We start from the raw sequence: 25,173 nt of genomic DNA on the forward strand, positions 1-25,173 counted from the left end.
AATATTTTGTTTTTGGTGTATTTTGTTTTGTTTTTAGTGCATTTTGTTTTGTTTTTCGTGTATTTTGTTTGGAAGTCGGTTTTGTTTTGTTGTTTCAAATGTATTTTCGTCTTGACCCAATTCTCGACAATGCGATGGTCACCGATTTACTTCTAGTACGGCTAAATGTGAACATTCGTATCGCCTTTCACTCGAACTTTAACTCGATATGCTAAATGGTTTAACTTACAAACTGATTACATTAACATTATATTTCAGTGGTAGAGCCCGCTTTAACATCTTCGCACGATGGGCCGGCTCGCCCGGTGTAATACCACGACCATACAGAAAACAGGCGTGAAGGGGAAGCAATTCCGCGTTTCGTCTGATGAGTGTGGGAGAAGAGGCCTAGTTTTGGTCCCTTTTCCTTTCCACCCTTTTCTTAAGAGAAAAGGAAGGGAAGGAAAAGTGGATTTGACGGTAGAGGAGAAGGCGAAATGTTCTCTTTATGTGCGTCTCCTTCTCGGTCAATTAAGGGTAGCTAACGCATCTGCACTTGCAGATATCTAAAAGAACTAAAGCAATATATTCAAGCATCCTAAGAATTTCAAGGTAGGAGAGATTGAAAAGCCGGTGTCTACATTTTCCAAGCGCGTCTTTTTGCAACTAATTCACTGAACTCTCAGTATTTTTAATTACGTTGGTATTAAAAATGTATTTTTTCTAGATTTTAACGCAACCGAGTTGTAATATAATTAATATAATTTTTAAGTGGATTTGTGAAATTCTTTAAAACAAGAAATCGTGTGAAATGTGCGAACAAATTTGCAAGCAGGATGATTCATATAACCATTTAAGAAAAAGTAGGTTAGATCTACGCAATTGCGACCTAGATGGTTCGTCTTTCATTACGTATATAAAAATAATAACATCTTTGTTGAAAATCTTAAGACTCGGGTCAGTGATGGTCCAGCGGCCAATAAATATGGAGGCGACTTTTTTTTTATAACATAAGATGGCAAACGAGCAAGCGGCCATCTGAATTCGCCAAAATGGCGAAGCGTTGCCCATAGACATCCGCAATTGCAGATGCGTTGCCTACCCTTATCCGACGGAGGAGGAGACGCACATATAGAGGATATTTCCCCTTCCTATGCAAATCCCCCACCGTCAAATCCACTTCCCGTTCCCATCCTCTCCTTATAAGAAAGGGTGGTAAAGAGGAAGGGACTTAAATTAGGCCTCCGGCACCACACTCATCAGACGAAACACGGAATTGTTTCCATTGCACGCCTGTCTTCTGTGTAGTCGTGGTATTACACCGGGCGTGCCGGCCCTGCAGTGCTAAGATGTTAAAGCGGGCATTACCATTGTTAAAACTTAGATGGATTAAAACATCACTAAACAAGAATGACCTAAATGTAGCAATTGACTATCTTCTTGATTCAATTTTTAAAAAAAATAAAAACATGATACATATTACAGTCAAACAACGTTATCCGGCCCGTAAAAATGGGGCTGTTAGTTCTAAAATCTTTGAAGATAGATGGCGCTGGTGAGACATCATTTGACTTAGACCCGGGTCAAATAACTTCATCAATCTACATTCTTCTTGTTATCAACATAAAAAAGATAAAAATCATATAAACATTAATGCATACCTTAGAAGAAACATGTAAAAGAAACATTCTTAAGAAAAATGTTTCTTTTTTGTTTATTTTTGGATTTTTGAGATATAAAACTTTGAATATGTAATTTATTAGGGTAAGATATATTTCAGATGCAATATAAATAATAGACGTTGAGATAATAAACGGTACATTGTGTTATTTCAGTTTATAAAGGGAAGTGGTATTCTATGTGTTAGTTACTTAATTTCAGTAAATCCTGGGATTATCTGTATAAAAAAAACACAGACGAATTGAGTACCTCCTTCTTTTAGAAAGTCGGTCAAAAATGTGTTACTTTTACTCAATACTTTAACAGTATCAAATAGTTTAAATAAAACCATTATTTGTATGTTTCTGTTTGTAATGCGTTTTAGACTATCGGTCAGGTTTAAGTGATATTCGAAGAATGTATAAAGTAATAAAAAGAGTTAAGAATTTTAAGATACTTTATGTTAAGTTCTATTACTTAGTAACTTAATTTCGCTCACTCTTATGTACATTTGATTACACATTTTTGTAATAATACCTTTCTCTAAAGCTCACTGAAATCAAACAACTGACGTCGAAGGCTTATCCTAGTTAAATTGGCTTGTTCTCTACAAGCTACGTAATAAATACGTTGTTACTAATCGAGAGGACGTTCAATTGACTACTAGCGCCATCTACAATATCATCTTCAATCTATTTTATTCTTTACTTATCTATAATTCTATACTAATATATACAGCGTGAACACACACTACTTTGTGGCGTAGGATGTCAACAATCATAGCTTATTTTCGATTTATTATTTTTATTATAAAAAGCTCTACTTACGACAGGCTTTAGGCTATTTATTTAAATAAATTAGAAAACACCTTCATGTGGGAAAGGGACCATAAAATACAATAAAAATAATTTAAACTTGGTATGTCTAAAGGTGCATTTCAACTGTGTTTTTTGGTCATAACGCGTTCTGCAGAACATAACGTGAAATAATACCTTAAAGCACTTAAGATTTAATTCCATTGATCGTTACTATGAATAAAACTAGCCATTAACAATTTTGACATGTTCGTATTACATTCAATCGAGATGTAGAAATCTCAGCATGCTATTGTTGACCAATAATATTTTGTAACGTGGATTTGCACGATAATTGCCTAGTTGAGGACGTGTGCTTGACCTACTGGTGATACTTGAAGACTTTGAAGATTCATAACTTATGAAAACGTTTATTAAAAATTGGAAAATCAATTTGTGATGACAATATAAGAGACGGCAAACGGGTAGTTGAAACATTAAAGTCATCAACGACGCTTATGAAAATCTACAATATTAGAGGAACTATAGGTACTTTATCTACTTGCCCTTATCCCTTACGGAGGGACGGCACAGTATGTGCTGCTCTTCCATACATTTTTTTATAATGTAAGTTGACAAACGAGCCAGCGGCCACCTGAATCAACCGAAATGGAAAGAGACCGCTGCCCACAAACATCCGCAATTGCAGACGCGTTGCCTACCCTTGATTGACGGAGAAGGAGACGCGCAGAAAAGAGGACATTTCCCCTTCCTATGGAAAGGGAAAGGGATCAAAATTAGGCCTCCGGCACCACACTCATCAGACGAAATGCGGAATTTCTTCCACTTCACGGCTGTTTTCTGTGTGGTCGTGGTATTTCACCGGGCGAGCCGGCCCATTCGTGCGAAGATGTTAAAGCGGGCTCTACCACTGTTTATACATCTCTATAAGCCGTCATATCTGAGTCCATTCCTTTCTTAAGCATATCCTCTTTGACACAATCCATCCATACTTCCTATTTGTAGCCATCCACATTGTCTTAACACTTTCTGGTGTATGTCGCATATGTTCGCATAACATGTCCAGACCATGCTAACTACATATATGATAGATACATTGTCTTTAAAAGCTAATTTATAGTATAAGAAGACAAACGAGGTTGAAGCCTGAATTCGTTACGATAGCGAAGTGATCGCTGACCATATGATAGCATATGTGCATACCTGTGATTAACAGAGGAGTCAACGCACAGAAATAGGATGCCTATGTCGCCTCTGTCAAGTGCACTTGACCAGCCCATTCTTAACTTCTACTTAAACTGTAGGAAGGGAAATTTTATAGCATTGGGGTCAATATTATTTATTTCAATAATAAATGCATTTATGTTATCAAGCATATGCAAGTTATTCAACTTTAATATATAAATTCTACGCTAAGTAAACATGTTATAAGTTATTAAAAAGAACACTTACTTCATCTTACTAACATAAATGCGAAAGTTCATCCATCAAGATGGATGGATGTTTGATAGAGTTTGTAGCCTAAACGGCTAAAGAGATTTCGTTGAAATTTGGCACAGACGTAAAGGATAGTCTGGAAGAACACATAGGCTATTCACTTTTGGTTTTTGATTCCACGCGGACGGAGTCGCGGGCGATAGCTAGTATTGTTATATTTTTATGTAATATGGTGGGAGAACAAACAATAACGCGTTAATTGTCGTCTTTCGTTGTTTCTGTCGGTTTCTAACGAAAAAATTATACATAAACTACCATCCTTGTCTTTCTCTATGAAAAAGAACAGGTAAACAATATTTTTTTTTTGTAAAACTCACGGTTTGATGTGCAATTGTTTCTTGCTGATGTAAGATTGTAAACATTGTTTTGTTTTGATCACATAAATCTACGCAATTTGCGTTTAACTTTCCCCAGAAGGGACGGATTAAAGTAAGGAGGTGATAGTGGGTGAGTACCTTTCTTACATTAATGAGATATTAAAAATTTATGAAACCGTTTCCTAATCTTCGATACATTTTCATAAGGAATTAAATTATGTTTTTTTTTTCAAGTATTGCAAGGTTTAGATGATTAACCAAGAATAAAAAAATATAGAAAAGACATATCTAAAAATAGTCTAACCATGAATTTGTATGAGACGGTTTCGTCATTTGTAGTCTATTCGAGTTGTAGTTAATGTCCCTTAATAATACATAAGTTGTCGTCGACGGAATTAAACATTTTGTTGAGCGAGAGTTAAATTAAAAAGGTTGCCTTTCTTCATTCAATTCTGTTTACAATTCTATTTATTTTCTAATGCTTTTCAAAAAGGCTTTTTTACTTAAAAGTTTTGTAAAAAATAGTGTCATTCCAAAGATAAATGTTGCTTTATATTTAAAAAAAAAAATTATAACTGCAACATTAATCATTCTTTTTTTCATGTTACTGAATTGTTACTATTTGCCTTGAAGAGGCATTTACAGATTCACCGGGCTTGAGGTGGCCGAGCGCAGATGGCGCTTAGCCTAAACCTCTTTTATGAGTAACTAGGCTCGAGGGCACCCTCAGGAGCCGCGGCTCGGGCCGTTAATTCGCTATTATTACCGGATTGGGTTTGGATTAATCATTCTTCATACCTCATACTAATATTCTAAATGCGAAAGTTTAGGTGGATGTATGAATGTCAAAATTTGTAGCCTAAACGGCTGGACGGATCTTGATTAAATTTAATACAGAAGTAGAGAATAGTCTGAAAGAACACATAGACCACTTTGTTTTTTTTTTTTAATTCCAATCGAACGAAGTCGCAGGCGAAAGCATTGATGTAATGATATTAAAAAAAATCTGCGAGGACGGAGTCGCTGTCAAATGTATTTATGTAGTATTTTTTTATTATCCAAAAGATTACATGTAATTATTTTATTTTCTTATTATAGGTCTGTTATTTCAAATAAGAGCCTTGTTATGTTAATTAACATGGGCTTAAATTATAAGTTTCAATGTATTTTGTTTAAATATAAATTTCATTTAAAATTTCCTCAACCCTTAACCTTTTCTACTTCGTTAAAACGGATAACAGTTGAAAAGTTTCCATTTATTTGTACGTGTAATTTTGTTGGGTATTGTATTGTTTGATTTAATTTCAAATTACATTAATTTGTTTTGTAAAAACTTTTAGTTATACATTTACTTTGAGTTTTTTTTTAATATAAGGTGGCAAACGAATAAGCGGCCACCTGAATCCACCGAAATGGAAAGCGACCGAGTGCCCATAAACTTCCGCAATTGCAGATGCGTTGCCTACCCTTAATTGACGGACGAGGAGACGCACATAAAGAGGACATTTTCCCTTCCTATGCGTCTCCTCCACCGTCAAATCCACTTTTGTTTCCCATCCTTTCCTCTTAAGAAAAGGGTGGAAAGGGAAAGGGACTAAAACATCTAATGTAATTATTAATGTTAACACCGGAACGATGCTCCTGGATTTAATTATTGACTCCTTTAATTAAAAATATCTGAAGATAGTTCGACATCCGTTCAGCAGTTTCCGCCAACTCTAACAAACATCCATCTAAACTTTTGCATTTATAATATTAGGAAGAAATAGAATTCTTACAAAGACGTAAAAATGTAACAACGATGTAGGAACGAAAAGTCGACAAGAATGTGAGGATCGCGGAATGTTGTACAAAAGAAATTGTAGGCAACAATAGAGACTCAGGCACGCGAACATTTATCTCTAAGGCTTCGCATCTGATCGTATTGTCTGTTAGAATGGAAATTTCATAAAGATATCGCGAACGCATGCTTAGATAACTGCTACTGGCTTTTTAGTTCAGCTGTAGTAATTAAGAATGTAATCTACCGATTTTCGTATTTCATGAATTAACGAACTAATAGTCGAAAAGAGTAGCCAATCGTGAAGACGAAAATATAGCAACTAAATTACTCGGTACTCGATCAGAATAGCATAGTGCGGACAACGCGTTAGGCTTCATAATAAATTTACACATACAAACCCACTTACAAATTTAAATGACAAGATAACTCCTTAGTCAGTCTGATAAAACGTTAAAGAACACATAACTTGAAAGAATTTCAGTAGAAGCGGATAAAAATGGTCTAATTAAACGATACTTCCGTGCGAATTTGATAACATAACATATGTAAGTGATCTATTTACGTATGTTTGTCGAAATAAGATGAAAAACATAAACAAGACGCAATCTATCCTCGTTCACACACGTATTCAAATCTGACTAATGTATGCAGATGCGGTAACTCCGGAAGGCGTTCGTGTATTGTAATTTCACTAAACTTGTATGTGCTGGGATACATTCTACCTTAGATTGGAAGGTACTGAAAATATTCTATACTAGGATAGTACCCGGATCTAACGGAATACAGACTTTAAGAAGACCAAAGTCCCAGGGCCAGAACCCCATTACCCAGTATAATTTTTAGACGATTGACATAATAGTTTCGTTTTAACATGTTTTTTTGATTGAATTTGACCTCTTATAGCCTAAACTAGACCTGTTACGACTTTAGAATAAGGGCGTGAAGTGGCGACTGTCCAAGGTTACAGGGATAAAGCGGAGCCAAGGTGCTTTTTTCACATAGGCTTGTATTGCAGTTAGGTGACACCCTAGATATCTCGCCCGAGGCGCCGGTAATGCTAAAACCAGTCGTATTCTGAAGACATATCAAGTACCTAATTAGATTTTCTTGTGTCATAGAAGTATAAACTTACTATTTTCTTATTTGATATCTGTCCAACATAACGGCAGCCAAAATATTTTCATGTTAATGTTCTTTCAATTTAAATAATTTCATGAATGAAACTGATAGGCGAAGTAACTAGCTCTACGCATAGACTATATTTGTATTACGTTCAACAGAACATTAATAACAAATGAACGCGATAACATCCAAGACCGTGAAGTATGCACCGGCGTCAGCATCAAAAATAAATGTACTCTACATTTATTTTTAACGTAAGCAACAAAAATAAATGTATTTTGTAAGTCGTTGCGTATGTTTGCGGCGTCTATCGTGAGCGATAGATTTATATAAAATGCATCATCCGTCTGGAACATACGTCGTGTAGTAATTACGCTAGCTCTGCAATAGGTTAACAAGATATCGACCTATGCGATAAACATATCTCATTGGATCCGATATATGTAATTTCTCCTATTGGTCGAAACATTCTGTGTAACCGAACACTATATTGATTGAAGAATTGTTAAAGAATAATAAAGGAAGTCGTTTAACGTATAGATTAGTTGAAAATTATTTTAAATCACGTTGTCCTAGACTTGGTTAATAAAATATTTGAACAAGTTGTTGAAAGGTGAAACCGAATGTCTCTTAAAATATCGACGTGAAAGTGCCTCATGTCGATTCGCATATGTCGGGTCCAAGATATAGTAGAACAAACTTATTTGTCCCGGTGGTCATTGAAAATTACAACAGCTTAAGATTAAGCTTGTCAAAAAAGTGTCCCAAAATGTGTAGTAATTTTTTCTTATTTTTCATGGCAAAATGTTTTATATAGTATGAAAAAATTAACGATAACAGCGCCTCTCACCGGGTCAGAGGAGTTTGTCAGACTGTTACGACGAATCGAAGTTACATTGTTCAGATAACTGGCCGAATGCTGTGTGGTCGACCTTTTGTGCTCGTATAAAAATCGAGTTATTTGACATAATGGCGGGAATTTAAATGTCAAATATGTTTAAAAGAAATCGGTTATAACATTTTTGTAGACTAGCTTCCGCCCGCGACTCCGTCCGCGTGAAATAAAAAAAAACAAAAGTGAGTCAATGTGGTCTTCCAGACTATCCTCTACATCTTTAAGAAATTTCATTGATATCCGTTCAGCCGTTTTGGCTACAGACTAACAAACATCCATCCATCCAAACTTTCGCATTTATAATATTAAGAACTATGAAGTATGGTGTATTTCGGCAGACGAAATTCGCTATTTAGTACTCATTGTAAAAACTTATTTTTACCGCTGTTATTTATATAGTTGTTTAAATTATAATAGCAGTTTTAAAATGTACGGCGAAGAATATTTTTAGAAGTAAACATTTTTTACTTTCTCATTTTGGAAATTCTATATTCGTCAATATGTCGAACACGTTTCCTTTTGGTTATTTCTTGCATCCTGTTTATGGTACGTTTTTTTTAATCGAAAGTGCTTTATTGTAACGAGTTTTATCGGCCAGTACTTCACAATCATTTAAAAAAGTTACATAACTTTTATATCCAGTTTAATCGTTTTAAAAGTTTGTTTACTCGAATTATTTTTGGGTATTTTTTATAAACAATTGAGCACAAATTGTAATGAAGTATTTTAAATTGTGAGTTATATTATCGAGTTTATCCATACAATATTTGTGTGGCATTATTTGAATTATGGTGGCATAAACAACTCGTAGTAGCATTGGAAGTGGCTTAGACGAAACCTCTCTGCAATTAGTTAGTTTTAAATTATCGAATTAAGTGATGTATAATTCTAGAAAATGTCGCTTGATGGCACTTAAGAAGGAAAATATGAAATAAAACGAAGCTGAGTTATCCCTTACTAGAAGAAAAGTCCTTATAACAAATGTTAAAAGGTTCAAAAAGCTTTGTACGATTTTAATAGAAATTTAAATGAAATCAAATGTGCAAGAGAAAGTAGTTCAGTGAAGTTTCCGACATGCAGTTGGTAAGTATTTATTTCATTAGACGATGTTTACAATGGCCGTGCGTATCGGTTGCAGCTTGTAAGGCTCCTTCCGTACTCAGTTATATGCGTTCACTCTTTCTTTCACAGTGGTAGTGCCCGCTTTAACATCTTTGCACTGCAAGGCCGGCACGCTCGGTTTAATACCACGATTACACAGAAGACAGGCGTGAAATGGAAGCAATTCCGTGTTTCGTCTGATGAGTGTGGTGCCGGAGGCCTAATTTTAGTCCTTTTCTCTTTACCATCCTTTTCTTATAAGGAGAAGATGGGAAGAGGAAGTGAATTTGATGGTGGAGGAGATGCATAGGAAGGGGAAATATCCTCTTTATGTGCGTCTCCTCCTCCGTCGGATAAGGGTAGGTAACGCATCTGCAATTGCGAATGTCTATGGGCAGCGGTCGCTTCGCCATATTGGCGGATTCAGGTGGCTGCGTGCTCGTGTGCCACCTCATGTTATAAGAAAAAACTCACGACTTTTATTTACGTACCATCGAACCCATTCGATCCGATGATTAAAAAATATTTCGTCCATCAAAGAATTAGGTTAGGTTTTTTAATATTATGCTAAAATCTTAACTTTCACTGGATAATAGTACATGGAGATTATCAATATCAGTTAAAATAGTTAAAGATTTCGTGAGATATTATCATATTTAATATTATAAATGCATAAGTTTGAATGGATGGATGGATGTATGTTAGCGTTTGTAGCCTAAACAGCTGAACGGATCACCATGAAATTTGGCACAGGTTTAGAGCATAGTATGGAAGAACACATAGGCTACTCTTTATTTCGGGAATAGTTAACGTTCCCGTGGGATTCATTAATTTACTTTTTTAATGTTTACTCGATCATTCTGCAACGGTTCAACATATCTTATTGAAATTTGGCACAGATATAAAACAAAGTTTGGAGTACACATGGGATAAGGTTCATCCCCGAGAAAGGTCCGGTTCCCGAGGGATACGTAGCTTTTTGTTATTTATATAGTGCGTGTGTTTTCTAATACCACGCGGACGAAGTCGCGGGCAACAGCTAGTCAGAAATAAAACGGCTAAAATAATAATAGTGTCACATGAGTGCCGTTTCTAATAAGTTAAAATTAAGTATTATTATTCATAAAAATTCATTAATTTTCCATACAAAGTGTGCATCATATAAGCGAAAGCACGTTTGCAAACCACTCTCACTCTCCAAGACTTGTTTGCACACATTTTGATTCAAAATACAAAAGTAAATACAACTTTGAGGCTTAAGTAATAGAGTATAATATAGTTTGTTGACGTTACATTCAAAGTTACGTAACGGGTCTGTAACTTGTTACAAAATTTAAGTAATAATGTTATACGGATACGCTTTATGCGTTAACAATTGGATGGAGTTTGTTTAATACGTGTGTAAGGTTCCAAATTGTTTCTTTAGTTTTAAATTTCGGTTCCAAGTTAAAGTTACTACACCGCTTAATTTTAACTTGTAGTTAAGAAAATCTATACTAATGTTATAAAGAGAAAAGATTTTTGGATTTTTGTATGTAATGAACACTCAAAACTACTAAGCCGATTTTAAAAAGTCGTTCATCATTGAAAAGCTACGTTATCAGATAGTAACATAGGCTATGTTTTTTTGTTATTTTTTAATTTCACGCGGGCTTAGTCGCGAGCAACAGCTAGTCTTAATATATCTTAATATAAAAAAGAAATGAAGATATAACTCGTAACGCATTAAAGTTGAATATATTATTACCGCAAATAATAACTTTAATTTACGCTTGACAAGTTTTTTATTTGGTCACGTCCGCGGCATTTTTGATGAATGAGATGTCTCGATTTGTATGGCCATTGTTGATAGGGTTGTCAAAATGTATGTGATATTTTATTTTATGTAGTTAATCTTGTAAATAATAAATCATTCAGAGATTTGGAACGGAAACGACTTAAGGATTTTCATGAAAGAAAATAGTTTTAGGTATGCTATCGCCCGTGACTCCGTCTGTGCGGAATTGAAAAAAACTTATTGAGTAACATATGTGTCTTCAAGACTATGTTCTACATGTGCGGCAAATTTTATCGAAATCCGTTCAGCTTTAGGCGACAAACTCTAACAAACATCCATCCATCCGAACTTTTTTTTTATAACATAAGGTGGCAAATGAGCAAGCGGCCACCTAAATCCGCCAAAATGGCGACCGCTGCCCATAGACACCCGCAATTGCAGACGCGTTGCCTACCCTTATACGACGGAGGAGGAGACGCACATAAAGAAGATATTTCCCCTTCCTATGCATCTCCACCAGTGTCAAATCCACTTTTCCTTCCCATCCTCTCCGTATGAGAAAAGATTGGTAAGGAGTAAGGGACTTAAATTTGGCCTTCATAATAATTAGAACTTTAGCATACATAATGTTAGTATGTTGATAGTTAGGTCATTAGTGATTTAGGTTATAGATATAAAAAGCAAAGTTTTAAGATTTTCACATCATAGGAGTATTTTCGTATACAAGTGGGCGAACACTTTTAGTCAATTTAAGTTTTCTTTTTATTGATAACTTTTGAGTTTTCGTTGAGGAAAGTTGTTCAGATTCTTAAGACCAATTGCTTACTTTTTCACTCGAACAATTTCGTTTACATTATTCATTGTATAAAATTTAGTTACTGGAATAAATGTAGTTGTTAACTTTTACTTTTATGGGTAACTAACAAAATGTAGTTCTTTTGTTTATAAAAAGCCCTTCATTAAAAAATAAACAAGTACTCAATTTGAATAAAATCAAATATTTCATTATCTATCTATACTATTATAATAAAGCGTAAACACACACTTCTTTGTTGCCTAAGATGTCAGCAATTACAGTATATTTTTGAATAATTCTTTTTTTAATAAAAAGCCGTACACTTACGTCACGCTTTAGGCTATATATTTTCATGACATTGAATTTAGGGTAAATATTTTGGATAAAAACCCTAATGTGGGAAAGAGACCATAAGTTGCTGCCAACAATAAGGAAACTAGTTTACCAAGGTTTGTCATATCATGTCATTTTGACATTTGCTGTTGATAATTTGACAAATGTAAACAATAAAGTAAAATTTTCATAATTTCATGCGGATGAAGCCGCACGGGAACAGCTAGTTATTGATAAATGTAACCCTAATACATTTATTGTTCCATTTCCTTTCGTTACAAGAACTACACGTTTCAACTAATATGCTCACAGGGTACCTTGATCTGTGAACAATCCCTAGAAAAGTACAAATTTTAAAAAAAATAATCAAATAATTTTAAACTCAATGAAAGAAGTGGGTAAATATTATTGTTAAAACATCTGTTTTCACTCCACCAATTTATTTGATGTCCATGACGTCACAACATGGCGGAGGTCTATGCACTTTCTTATTGGAAGCAACGCATCTCTATATCATTATACTAGCTGTGGCACGCGACTCCACCCGCGTGATATAAAAAAATAGCCTATGTCACTCATAGATAAATTACCTTTTTAAGGGCGAGGGAATTTTTAAAATCGGCCCAGTTTTTGAGTTATTCCAATACATACAAAAATACAAATCATTTCTGTTTATAATATAAGTATAGATTAAAAGTAAATAAAAAGTAAACGAACAAATAAGGAAGTAACAAAAGACAATGTATCACGTTATAAATATTTAATTGTGCAGATTCAGTATTACGTCGAATGTTACGTTAGTTTTTGCTTTGTAAATACAAAAGGAAAAGTATGATCAAATTAGTCTTCTTTCATGTCTTTATTATGTTTGAATGTAAGAGGTCGTTGGTCGAAGGTAAATAACCTCTAATTCTTTTACTTTTGATTTCATTTTTACAGACTAAATTAAGAAAACAAGCTTTACTAATATGCTTGTAGTAAGGTTTTTTATAGTGTAGACATAAACGGAGCATTTTATAGAAAAAAAATTGTTTTTGTGGTTTGTCTGAAAGAAATTGATTATTCTGACCAATTTGAAGATTTGCAAAAATATCCACCCGAATTATATTCGGATTTCTGTTCAGTTTTTTTATAAACATTAACATAACCTCCAAAAATAAAATTCGCTTAATGATAATTTATTCCGTTGAAAACAGAATAAATTTAAGAAACAATTTCATAATTAATTGGGAAATATTAAAATCGTTTTAATATGACGAAGTTTAAAAGGGAAATCTTCGAAATACGATGGTTTACGCAAATGTATTGTTGAAAGAGAGATGATTGTGTAATAAATATTTAGCGACTCTTACTTATTCTCTATGGATGTTGTAAGCCGGAGCTTCTTTCATATTACGTAACCGGGGTCACCACACGACCGTTGCGTAAGCGACGCCCAAGCCATCGCCATCGCCACAGAATATACAACTTTCTACCAAATCTGTACACTTGTTTCACTGCATCATGTTAATAGATTTGTGAGGACGCGATAAAAGACCTCGCCGGTCGATTCCAATTTCGAAATCGGAATATGCTTTTCACTTTTTTTTAAGAATGGAACAATGTTTGTTCACGTACAGCCAGTTTTAATTTTTAATGTGAGAATTTAAAAAAGATGTTAGATTATAGTTATTATAAAAATGCTAGAGAAAAAAATGTTACAATTTATGTACAGTTTCTAATTAAGATATGTTGTTTATAGCTTGTACGAAAATGTTTTTACGATATGTTTTATGTGTAAAAGGTTTGTAGGTTATAAAGAAAATTTTAGGTTTTTTCATTAAATTTTTATGCAAAAAGAATTTTATAATACAACTAAAATTACATATTAAAATTACTATTTACATAAATACATTTAGGCACCGTAATTTTTTATCTACTTAAGACTAATTTGTCGCCAGCGAAGCAGGTATCACAAGTGAGCACGCGACGTGCGTCGTTTAGTACGGTCCGGAATGTCCGGGAGGGCCGTACGAGGTGCTGACGCCCGCGCCGGAGCCGTGTCCGCCGGAGCCGCCGTGTCCACCGCCGATGCTGCCGCCGGAGATGCCACTAGAGATGCCACCGTGACCGCCGCCAAGACCACCGCCGAGACCGCCGCCGAGACCACCGCCAGACAGAACTCCACCACCGATTCCACCACCGATACCACCGCCGATAGCACCGCCACCGATAGCGCCACCACCGATAGCACCACCCTCCTTCTGGGTCTTGTACTTGATGAAGTAAACTTCGGGTTTGGAGGGCTGGGTGGGCGCGGCGGTGGGGATGGTGATGTCGGGCTGCTCATCGGGCTTCTTAACCAACACGTATACGAGGGTCTTTTCTTCGTTCTGGGCCTGGGCGGGGATGATGGGCGCGACGGGCGCGGGAGGTGCTGGGGCCTTGATGAAGATGATTTTGTAGTGTTTCTGGGGCACGCCGCCTCCTCCGATGATCTGAGGGCGCTGTTCTTCAGGTTCTGGTGGGGGAACGTGGACGTAGATGTGCTTCTGGACGATGGGAGCGCCACCGAATCCAGCGCCGCCGCCGAAGCCGGCGCCTCCACCGAATCCTGCTCCACCACCAAAGCCGGAGCCTCCTCCGAAGCCGGAGCCGCCGCCAGATGAGAATCCTCCTCCGATTCCTCCACCGATTCCGAAGCTGCTTGAGCTTAGGCCGCCGGAGGAGAAGCCACCTCCGGAGGAGAAGCCACCGTGTCCACCGCCGATTCCTCCGCCGATGCCGCCGAGGCCACCGCCGTGTCCTCCGAGGCCGCCGCCATGTCCTCCCAGACCTCCTCCGCCGGGTGCGTTGTAGCTGTACCCTGCCTCGGGCCTAGCCGAGCCGAGCGCCGCAACGGCTGCCAAAACCTATGGGAGAATACATCGGTCAGTTGTGCTATTGTTAGTTCGCAATCCAATTTGTTGTTGTCTTCCATGATCTTGAATTTGAAAAAGGAATGTCTAAATTCGAATTTTAAAATTATCAAAGAACAAAAACACAAAACTGATTAACTACGATGAAAACGTAAAAAGAGGTAAACGTAGTAATCCAGAATCGATTTGTGACCGATGATTGCCATCGTGGGTCATAACAAATCGGCGGGCGGTCGCTGAAGGCGCTGCGTCACGTATAAGGAAGTGGGGTTCACACACGGGTCACGGATCACTTTCACTGCACGGATACCTACCAAGAACGCTTTCATGTTGTCTTGCGGAGGTCTCGTGGTTGTATGATGCTCTGTGCCTCTTTCGTTTGGCTTTTATAGCGGCGGGTGCGCACGCCTCTCTCCCAGACTCTTCCTAACATTCGGCCTTCGGGCCCCGCGAGAATTATGATTTTAATGACACTCGTCCGATTCTTCTCCGGTGAAAACAATATAGTTCTTGATCGGTTGTACACTTTCACAGTTCGGACCTTAGGGAAATCAATGGAAACTCAATTTCCCTAAAACCCCTTTCCTTTGTCCGTAAACTTTTATGTAACGTTGATAAAAGGCCGAATAAAAATTATTTAACTTAAGAATAATTTTGTGTATTGTGATAAAGTAGAAATTAATGAATGTCTTTTGAAGGTTAAAAATTGGAGCAATTGATTGTTAACGTTGTCAAAGAAGCCACAAAACATCCATTGTTTTTTTGCCACACTCGTTCACAAATGGTTATTATTTAACAAATAGAATTTTTATAAGCATATACAAATTAAAATAAATATTAAATTTTTGCCAACATAATTATCCGAACAAGAAAAAAGTTAAAGGAACATTTACCAGTAATTGAATTTAATTTAACAAATATACAAAAAAAAATTTCATACTTAATTACGTTTTAGATGCATCTTTACATTACATTCTTGTTGGTAAATCGAGTTACTAATGAGTAAAGTAAGAGTAATGGCTCTCACCGACAAGTCGTTAATATTGTCAATTTGTAATCTAACTAGCTACATGACAATTGAGTTAAAAATGGAACCTTTTGACTTCGGCAACTTAAACTGTCTAATCGTTAATGCTTACCGCGTCAGTATACTCGTTAGTAAAATGACAAATTTCATAATTTTACGGTGACATTACCACAAGATGAAGTGAAATTGTAAAGATATTACTTGTAAGTACTATATGCATATAGTATCGGTCAGATGCCCTTTGCCACTTCCGACTGTGTTACGTGTATATGACATAATATTACCAACTTCAAGTGTCTTTTAGTAATAAAATATGATTTTAACTTAATGCATCTCAATAAGTTACACTTTTATATATGTGTACTTTTATATGTATATTGTGCGAACGGAACGTGGAATTTGACACAGTTAAACTGCATAAATCTTCATACTAATATTATATACGCGAAAATGGATGGATGGATGGATATTTGTTTTTATGTTTGGCACATACAAGAAAATAATGTGGAAGAACACATCTGCTTATTATTATTTTTAATTCTGACGTAGTCGAGGTTATTAGCTAGTTCTTTTTTTAATAAAAATAGATTATGAATATAGGTAAATTTCGACGAATGGGCGATCGCTAGTGCTCTTAATAACGTAAAGTTAAAATTAGCTATAACTTGGACGTATTCTGTCAAAGGAGATCACTTATTTCGTTAAAAGTTAAAGTTTAGTGGAACATTACGATGCAGCAAGTCATTAACCGCCTTCCCACGGCGACATGAGACCTAACTGAAAGGTTCGTGCGACCAGATGTAGAGCGAAACTTCAATCGAGGACTGTGACGTAATCAATCCCTTGATCTTAAGAGCGGGCGCACACCTTAAGAACTATCGCACAACTGTTGTGCGATTGAAGTTTATTTCGCAGCCCATTCTACTGATTAGTTGCAAAAAAATTCAAGTGTGTTCGTACCTCCATATAATCAAAGAGCGACTAAACAGTTGTGCGATAGTTTAGTCAACGTTGTGCGCGCACTCTAAATCTTTCTGTGAAAGTATGAATGTTTGTTACCATGTAATTCCACAATAAAAGGATTTGCATGAAATACGTAAGAAAGATAGTTTGAAAAAAGATGTTTTCTTCCGAAAAACTACGGTTCCTGTTGGATAGCTGGCTGGTAAAATTCTTGGCTAGTAACTTAAGTTTATACCAGCATTGTGTTGGTCTATGTCAGTTAGTATTTATAGTATTCTTTAGTAGTAAGTATTGATTCAAAATATGTGTATTTTTAAATCATGCGTTCAAAATTCTAAATTTCGATGTAACTAATTTAATGTCCAGTTAAATGTAATAATTATAATGGTCTTTATGCCAATATAGATAGACATTGTTGGCTATTTCCTGACGTAATACAATATGAATACAGTTTAATCCACGCGAAAATGGAGAGTTATTTTGTATATAAGCAAAGTGTCAAAAGTGAGTGGCAGTGTCGGCAGGGGACGCCTCAAGCGAGCGTACGTCTGTCAGATTAAATAAGGGTCCTGTTCTATTCGTTAACGCCCGCATGCGATAACCGCATAACAGTAGCCCGCCTTAACATCTTCGCAATCACCACACAGAAGACAGGCATAAAGTGGAAATAATCCCCCGTTTCGTCCGATGAGTGTGGTGCCAAAGGGCCAATTTTAGTCCCTTTCACGTTCCACCCCTTTCCTTGTAAAGAAAGTTTTGGAAAGTGTATTTGGCGGTAGAGGAGACGCATAGGAAGTGGAAATATCATCTTTATGTGCATCTCCTCCTCAGTCGATTTAGGGTAGGCAACGCATCTGCAATTGCGGAGGTGTATGAGCAGTGGTCGGCCATTTTGGTGGATTAGGGTGGCTGCTGTGAGGTGCTGTGTGGTGAAACCGCTTTGAATAGTCATTAGATCCCGTATGCGTTTGGCAGTATACTCGTAAACTAAATTTACGTACGACTTTTGATTTACTTGCGTCAGGACTCTGTATAACGACCAATAATGTAATGTAACTGAGCCCTAATTAGGGAAAACATGGAACTTACTAGGAGTACAACTGAATTACATAAAATAAGCATGAATTAGTATACGTTTTCAACCAAAAAAAAAATATCTAATGGTTTTTTAACTGGTAATTTTCAATTTGCAAATCAATGACGTTTTTACATATTAAATATGGCTTCATTATTCTTTTATTTAGTTGTACATGTTTGTACCTATTTGGAATTCACTCAATGTGTTCTCTGAGAGACGCTTTCCTCATGTTTATTCGTGTTTCGTACTATGAATCATTTACCTTATGTCATAAGGCGCGGTGAAAACGTACAGAGGAAGAGAACTTGTCACCTTGTATAAAGATTTAATTCACTTTTGATATGATTTTGTTGCAAAAACAAGGCGTTACAAATAGGCTTTTGGTACAAAAATAATCTAATCTTACTAAAATTGTAAATGCGAAAGTCTAGATGGATATTTGTTTAAGATTCTCGCCTAAACTGCGGATCTCGATCAAATTTGGCATAGATGTAGAAGATAGTTTGGAAGAACACATAGGCTTCTTTAATCTTATGCGGATTTCGCAGGCGAATATTATTTAAAAAAAAAAGATCTTTTTAAGTCACTTTGCTGTCACTAGGAAACATATTCTTGATGAGTTTAAAATACTAAAGTAACGGACAAATGAGAATTCGAACCTAGGAGCTTTCGATTCGCTGTTCACATTTTTTCATTTAGATTATTTGCGTTTTAACGTAATAGTTGTTTGGATGTGCTTGACCCTGACACATAATAATAAAAAATAAAAGGTTTTTTGTTCAAAGGTGACATTGAATATATCGGTGTGTTCGAGTATTAACTACATAACTGTTTTTAATGTAACCATTTCTGTTTGGTCAAAATACTATTATTCAAATCCACGTTTTTTTATAATATTGGAACAAGCAAGGAAAGTTATCTTAAGTAACCATTAAGTTAATGGAAAATATAACTTTAATTGTAATAACTAACATTAACATACTAATATTTTAATGCGAAAGTTTAGATGGATGGATGTTTGTTAGCTTGTAGACTGAACGGATTTTTGTATAGATGTAGAGGATGGTCTGGAAGACATAGACTACTCACTTTTATTTTTTTTCTAGTTCCACGCGGATGGAGTCGCGGGCGAAAGTTAGTTTCTTATAAAAGAAGGTTTATTTGAACTTAGTCTAAGTAACTGGCTTTAAACTTCAGTTTGAATTGTACAGTTGTAATAATTTAGTGCGTCTTACTGGCGTAACTTCTAAACAAAAACAAACTTGTAATCAAACTACATAATTCTAAAATTTACCCTATTAAACTTAATTTACATTTAATTGAGCAATTTCAAAATTAATCCACTCATTACTGGTTATATTAAAATCATGAGTTAGACTTTAAAGATCCGATCCGAAGATCGCATAACTAGAATTCTCTAACGCAATCGACCACATTTATCTACTAATATAGTGAGTGACCATTTAAAAGTGGACGTTACCGTTTACAGAGGGCCATCCTTACAAGGTTGTTTTTTAACTTCTAATTAGTTGCCGATGTATTAGAGACAAACTGTGTCAAGCGCTTCTTTTTATTTCAAAATGATTAATTGCGTTTAACGACATTTATCTGACCTTACGTTTTTTACAACAATTAACTTTAACTATGCAAGTTTTTTAATGCAAAGACGTTTCAAATAATATTGTGCGGTTCGACCTCGATCTGTCAAGCATCGTCAGAAAGCACAGATTTTAAAGAAATATAAAAGTATAGTTTAGAAATTGCTATATTTTAAACTTTCTCTATCATAAATTAATGTAATTTTATTAATGTTTAGGTTAATTTGTCATTTCATATTGCAGTTTTTAACTATATTATGTGTTCGAAAAATGTGCACACATTAGCATTTTAATAAAATAAAATAGCAATTTCTAAATATTAATATTACATTACTAACAAAATACATCTTTTTGTAATATTTTACGTGCATATATTAGCGAAATTACAACTAAATTGTTTTAATACTTTAAGCATTATGAATAATTCTTTATTATTAGACTATTAAGATATAAGCCATTCACTTTTTCTCAATACATAGTGCATTATGTCATATTGTAGTGTGAGCTTTTGTTGGTTAATGCATTACAAATGGTACTACTGTAATAATGAGGTGCGTCTTTAAGCGATTTAAAAAAAACATTATTACGAATCACAATTCCTAATTCAAGTGAATTCAATTTGTAGGTAGTTCAAAATTTTGTATTTGAGAATTATAAAGAAAAACAAATACAGATTAAAAATATAGATTTCGTATATACTTGTTGCTAATTATAAGATTTGTTTGTAGTATTTTCTGTTTTTCTCTATGTTGTTTTGTTTAACACTTCAAAACTATTTTATTATCTGTCAATTATCATTCTATTAATTGAAAGTTAAATACGTTTAAATTACAAAATAGTTTGTCAGAATTAAACTGATAATTTCTTGTATAAACGCTGTTACTGGGGACCCACCTAACTTACGTAACTAGATCGCAGCAAATCCAAACGGATTTCATATGCGCGGGCGCACTCATGTCATACGTGTTATCGTGTTCAAATCGACCAGCACTATGTAGGGGAATAAACGATTCACGCTTGTTTGTTTTAGGAAACTCACTATGAATAGTAATATACGTGTGTTGCTGGCATTATTTGTAAATTCTGAATTTATCTCTGCCAAGTAAAAGCTTTCAAAGTATCGAAAAGTTTTATTACTTCAATAAAAAGTGTGTTCTTAAGTTTGAGTGTGTTTTTGCACTTAGTACTTTTACAAGCAAAAGTGTTTTTCATTTAGTTTAGTGTAGATAAATTAGAATATATAAATAACCAATCATTAAATCATTTTTACCCGAACGAAGTTTGTATCTGACTGTACTTTATACAATACTAGCTTTGCCCGCAACTATTAGGAATTTAATAAGACAAAAGCAAGTAGACTATGTGTTCTTCCAGACCCAATAAACCAATTTTCATCCAGATCCAATCAGCCGTTTAAACTCTCTGCGACAATATCTAACAAACATCCATCTAAACTTTCGCATTTATAATAGTAAGGTTCACAGTAAACAATTTGTGTGGCAGTGTACATTACGAATAAGGACAGAAACGTGTGAGTAGAAGATAACGCTGACGTAACTAGAGGACACGCAGGACTTAGATTGGGAACAGTGAAAGTACAGTCTTTACTTCCTTGTACCAGTTTAGTGTGTCCCAGTAACTTAAAAGCATAGTGCTCATATATCCAGATTATGTTAGCTAAATAGATTTTATCACTATGGGATTGACATGTCTTTCCGAAGACAAAAATCCCCCTTTATCTAACAAAGATTAAAAAAAAAGGTTTTATCTAAGGTACCTAATCAACAGATTGTTCGCCGCGGCTGTCTGGACTCAAAGAGAATAAAAACTATTTATAAGAGACATACTTGACACTTCACTTGAGACATTTTTTACGTGATCCACTAACGAACTATTGATTAGTCTTCAAAAACACATGTCAATGTATCATAATGTTCATGTTTTAATTTGTGACACTGTTTAGTTTTATAACAAAAGATGAAGCTTATTATAATTATGGAAAATTGTAACACAAGGTGGCGTACTAAACTTGACACCAAAGTACCTATCAAAGAAGTTACCGGTAAAAATATTTCATGTCCAGTCTATGTATTTCTTAAATGTCTATCTGGTCCGCAGCGTTTCCGTGCGGCAGTGTGACTTGCGGTTGCAGTTACGGCACGTCCTCGAAGCTATCCGCAGAGCATAAAGCGAGCGTCCGCATTCATCTCGTATATCTAAGTAGTTCAAGGTGATTTTTTGCAATAAAAATCACAATTGGACTTAATACACGATTGACTGCATCCGTATGTTACAAAACTATTGCGACAATGTTAATTACACACGTATTTTAAACAATATCTATACAAATGTAATAAAGCGTAAACACACATTACTTTATGGCGTAGGATGTCAGCAATTGTGGCATATTTTTGAATAATCCTGTATTTAATAAAAAGCCCTTCACTTACGGCACGCTTTAGACTATATATATTACGCTATTAAACTAAGAGGGTAAATAAATTGGAATAAATCTTCATGTATGTATTGAAATAATTCAAAAACTATTGAGTCGATTTAAAAATTCTTTCATTATTAAAAAGCTATGTTCCCACTGAATAACATAGGTTATATTTTTTTGTTACTTTTTAATTCTATCTAGAGAAAATCGCTAGCAATAGCCAGAAAAATATTAAAAACATTTTCTATTTAAGAGCTATATTTATATTCTATTTTACAGGTGAATCGAATCAGTGAGTTTTGCAAGAATTTTCGAGATTCACTTATAAATGTAACGCACGTTTTGTATCAAGTGAAAATGTCTCAGAGTTCGCACGCGGTCTCAGACTAGCAGTTAATGGTTTTAGGGTATCCATTAAACTGGACATACAACTAAATTACTCTAACGTTAAAGCCTTTAAGAGATTAAGATGTGTAAGGAATACTTAAAGACTATATAGGTGAGGAAATAAATTCGCTATCCACTTAAAATCGAACACATTTTCCATCTAATAGCAATGCATCAAATAAAATTTCATCTTAGTGGGTAGGAAATAAATTTCCTCGACTACATTTCGTTACGCAAATATTTTACGCACAAAACACATCATAAATTGATAGTATATACTATCAGTATGATAACCGCATTGTCGCCAGGTCGCCACTGAACCGAGAAGTACATTGCTATACAAATTTTACAGCGGCTCGGAAGGAGCATGGTTCGTAGGCAGTTTTCAACCGCAATAGACCGCGCTAACAACTAGCTAGGAGCTGCCATAATATTTGAATCATACAATACCTTATCATGTAGGTTTAGTTACGCATAATTGAGTAACAATACATCATCAGTAATGACGCGGCTTTGCTATCGGTTCTTGTAACACTTGGATAATAATAGATATTAAAAAGTTACTCGGTTCGTGTAAACATATATTGCCATCCTATAAATCTCTTCGAGAAATGTAGGAATAAGAACAATTTTCTTGTACAACATTTTGACTGATATGACGGATGATAGAGTTATTTGGAGGACGAATACCCGGTGCACTGACCCTACAGGAGTGGGGTAAGGCAGGGGAGACAATAATAAACTTTTACAATGGATGGATAGATGTTTTTTAGGCTGTAGCCTAAACGGATGAACCGATCTCGATGAAATTTGGCATAGATGTAGAGGATAGTCTGGAAGAACGATTAGGATATCCACTTTTGTTTTTTTTAATTCCACGCGAACGAAGTCGCGGGCGAAAGCTAGTGATTTATAAAAACTATAAGCTTATTGTATACGGAATTCTTCTCAAATTTCCTTTTAAATATGAAAGCATATCCAGACTATAAAAGTTACCTGTAAGCTCAAGTTACCAAGTACTAAGTATAATAACTTAAGCGTAACGAAGCGTGGCGCGTGGTCGGAGTCTGCGTATTGCAAAAGTTCACAGTTCACCGGCGGCGTGAGACCGCAGCTACCGGCCGTAAATCCAATACGTTTTGTAATAGCTATTACGTACTACCCGCACTATGTGGAGCTTTGTTGATTAATGAAAAGCGATATTTGCAATATCCGTACGAAACAAAACACTAATGCATGGTTCTCATTTGGCCAGCACAGTTGGACAGTTGCGACTGCAAGCGACACTCATTGGTGCCAGTTAGTGTTCACACTCTGCCAGTTAATTGACAAACTGAAAATTAATCCAATCGGAGCGCTAATGACCAACAGATGGAGAGCTAGGATTGATGAAAAGACTATGTAGCAACTTCAACTAAAACCTAAAACACTTAGGGCCTGTCCCACCCAACTTTAAATTGTCTGATAACTATCCAACGTGTAAATTATGTGATGGAAATATAGGATTTTGTTACTTAATCTGACAGTGACGTCATTTTATAAGATAAGCCAGTGCTGGGATAGATTATGTTTGTGTTAGTATGGCAAAGTTTTCTGGCCTATGACATATCGGGCCAGATAAGTCTATCGGACTATTTAACATTTAAGTTTACCTCAAATTTATATCCGATGTTTTAAATCCGGTCCTATTTGATGATTATATGTAGGTTTTAATATTAATGAAATTTAAATTTGTTTGCATTGACAATTTAGTTTTGGACATTACAAGAAATGAAATATATTATTTTACTAGCATTCGCCCGCGACTCCATCCGCTTCGAATTAAAAAAAACAAAAGCGAGTAGCCTATGTGTTCTTCCAGGCTATCCTCTACGTCTGTGTCAAATTTCATCAAATTCTGTTCAGCCGTTTAGACTACAAACTCTAGCAAACATCCATCCATCTATCTAAACTTTCGCGTTTATAATATTAGTAAGATAGTTTACTTATAAAAATATTATCGAGACAGATTTGTATGTTTGTATATATTGAAATAAGCTATCACTTAGTAACACAGGTTATATTTTTAATATTTTCAAAATTCGACACGAAATCGCGCGTAACAGTTATTAAAAAAGCTTGCGTTGTTTTTTTTTTTTTCAATTCACAGGTCATATCTAATACACTTTTAATATTTACAGACAAACCTATTTAGAAATATGTTTACACATAAAGGATTCATTACGTAAGTTACTTACTTTATTATCACGATTCAGTACAGTTATATTGAAATGGCCAGTGAATGCAGATCACGTGGCCGGTTAACTATGAGTCATACTTAACGCAATACTTAGCTATAATGTTACGAGTTCAATCTATTTCACTATATTAATTCTAGTATGGATATATGATACAATTTAACTGTCCATACATACAAGTGTGTTCTAAGTAAAGTAAAGGAACGTCAAATACTTTTCTATTAAGCTTTTTAAAATTTTTAGTAGTTTTCTATATGTATACTAATATTATAAAGAGGAAAGATTTGTATTTTTGGATGTATTTGATTCACGCAAAAACTACTGCGCCGATTTTGGAATTTTTAAAAACATATTGTAATATATGTTTTAATTTCACGCGGACGAAGTCGCAAGCAACATCTAGTTATGAGATAAATTGAAAGATTTGTATTTTTGTATGTATTGAAATAACTCAAAAACTTATGTGGCGATT

At 35.1% G+C, this 25,173-nt stretch overlaps 2 protein-coding genes across 3 annotated transcripts in view; both read right to left on the bottom strand.

Moving 5' to 3' along the window:
• Positions 1-25,173, bottom strand: part of LOC106107679 (fibroblast growth factor receptor 3-like) — a 69,547-nt gene that overhangs the window by 11,586 nt on the left and 32,788 nt on the right. The gene's annotated exons all lie outside the window — the stretch shown is intronic.
• LOC106107680 (glycine-rich cell wall structural protein) lies at positions 13,886-15,373 on the bottom strand. The gene is made up of 2 exons (XM_013288651.1): positions 15,286-15,373; positions 13,886-14,965 (listed from the first exon to the last, which is right to left on the bottom strand). Exons 1-2 carry the CDS (start codon positions 15,298-15,300, stop codon positions 14,054-14,056), a joined length of 927 nt encoding a protein of 308 aa, XP_013144105.1. The 5' UTR covers positions 15,301-15,373; the 3' UTR covers positions 13,886-14,053.

The sequence above is a fragment of the Papilio polytes genome, unplaced genomic scaffold, assembly GCF_000836215.1.
Source record: "Papilio polytes unplaced genomic scaffold, Ppol_1.0 DF821956.1, whole genome shotgun sequence".
NCBI lineage: Eukaryota > Metazoa > Arthropoda > Insecta > Lepidoptera > Papilionidae > Papilio > Papilio polytes.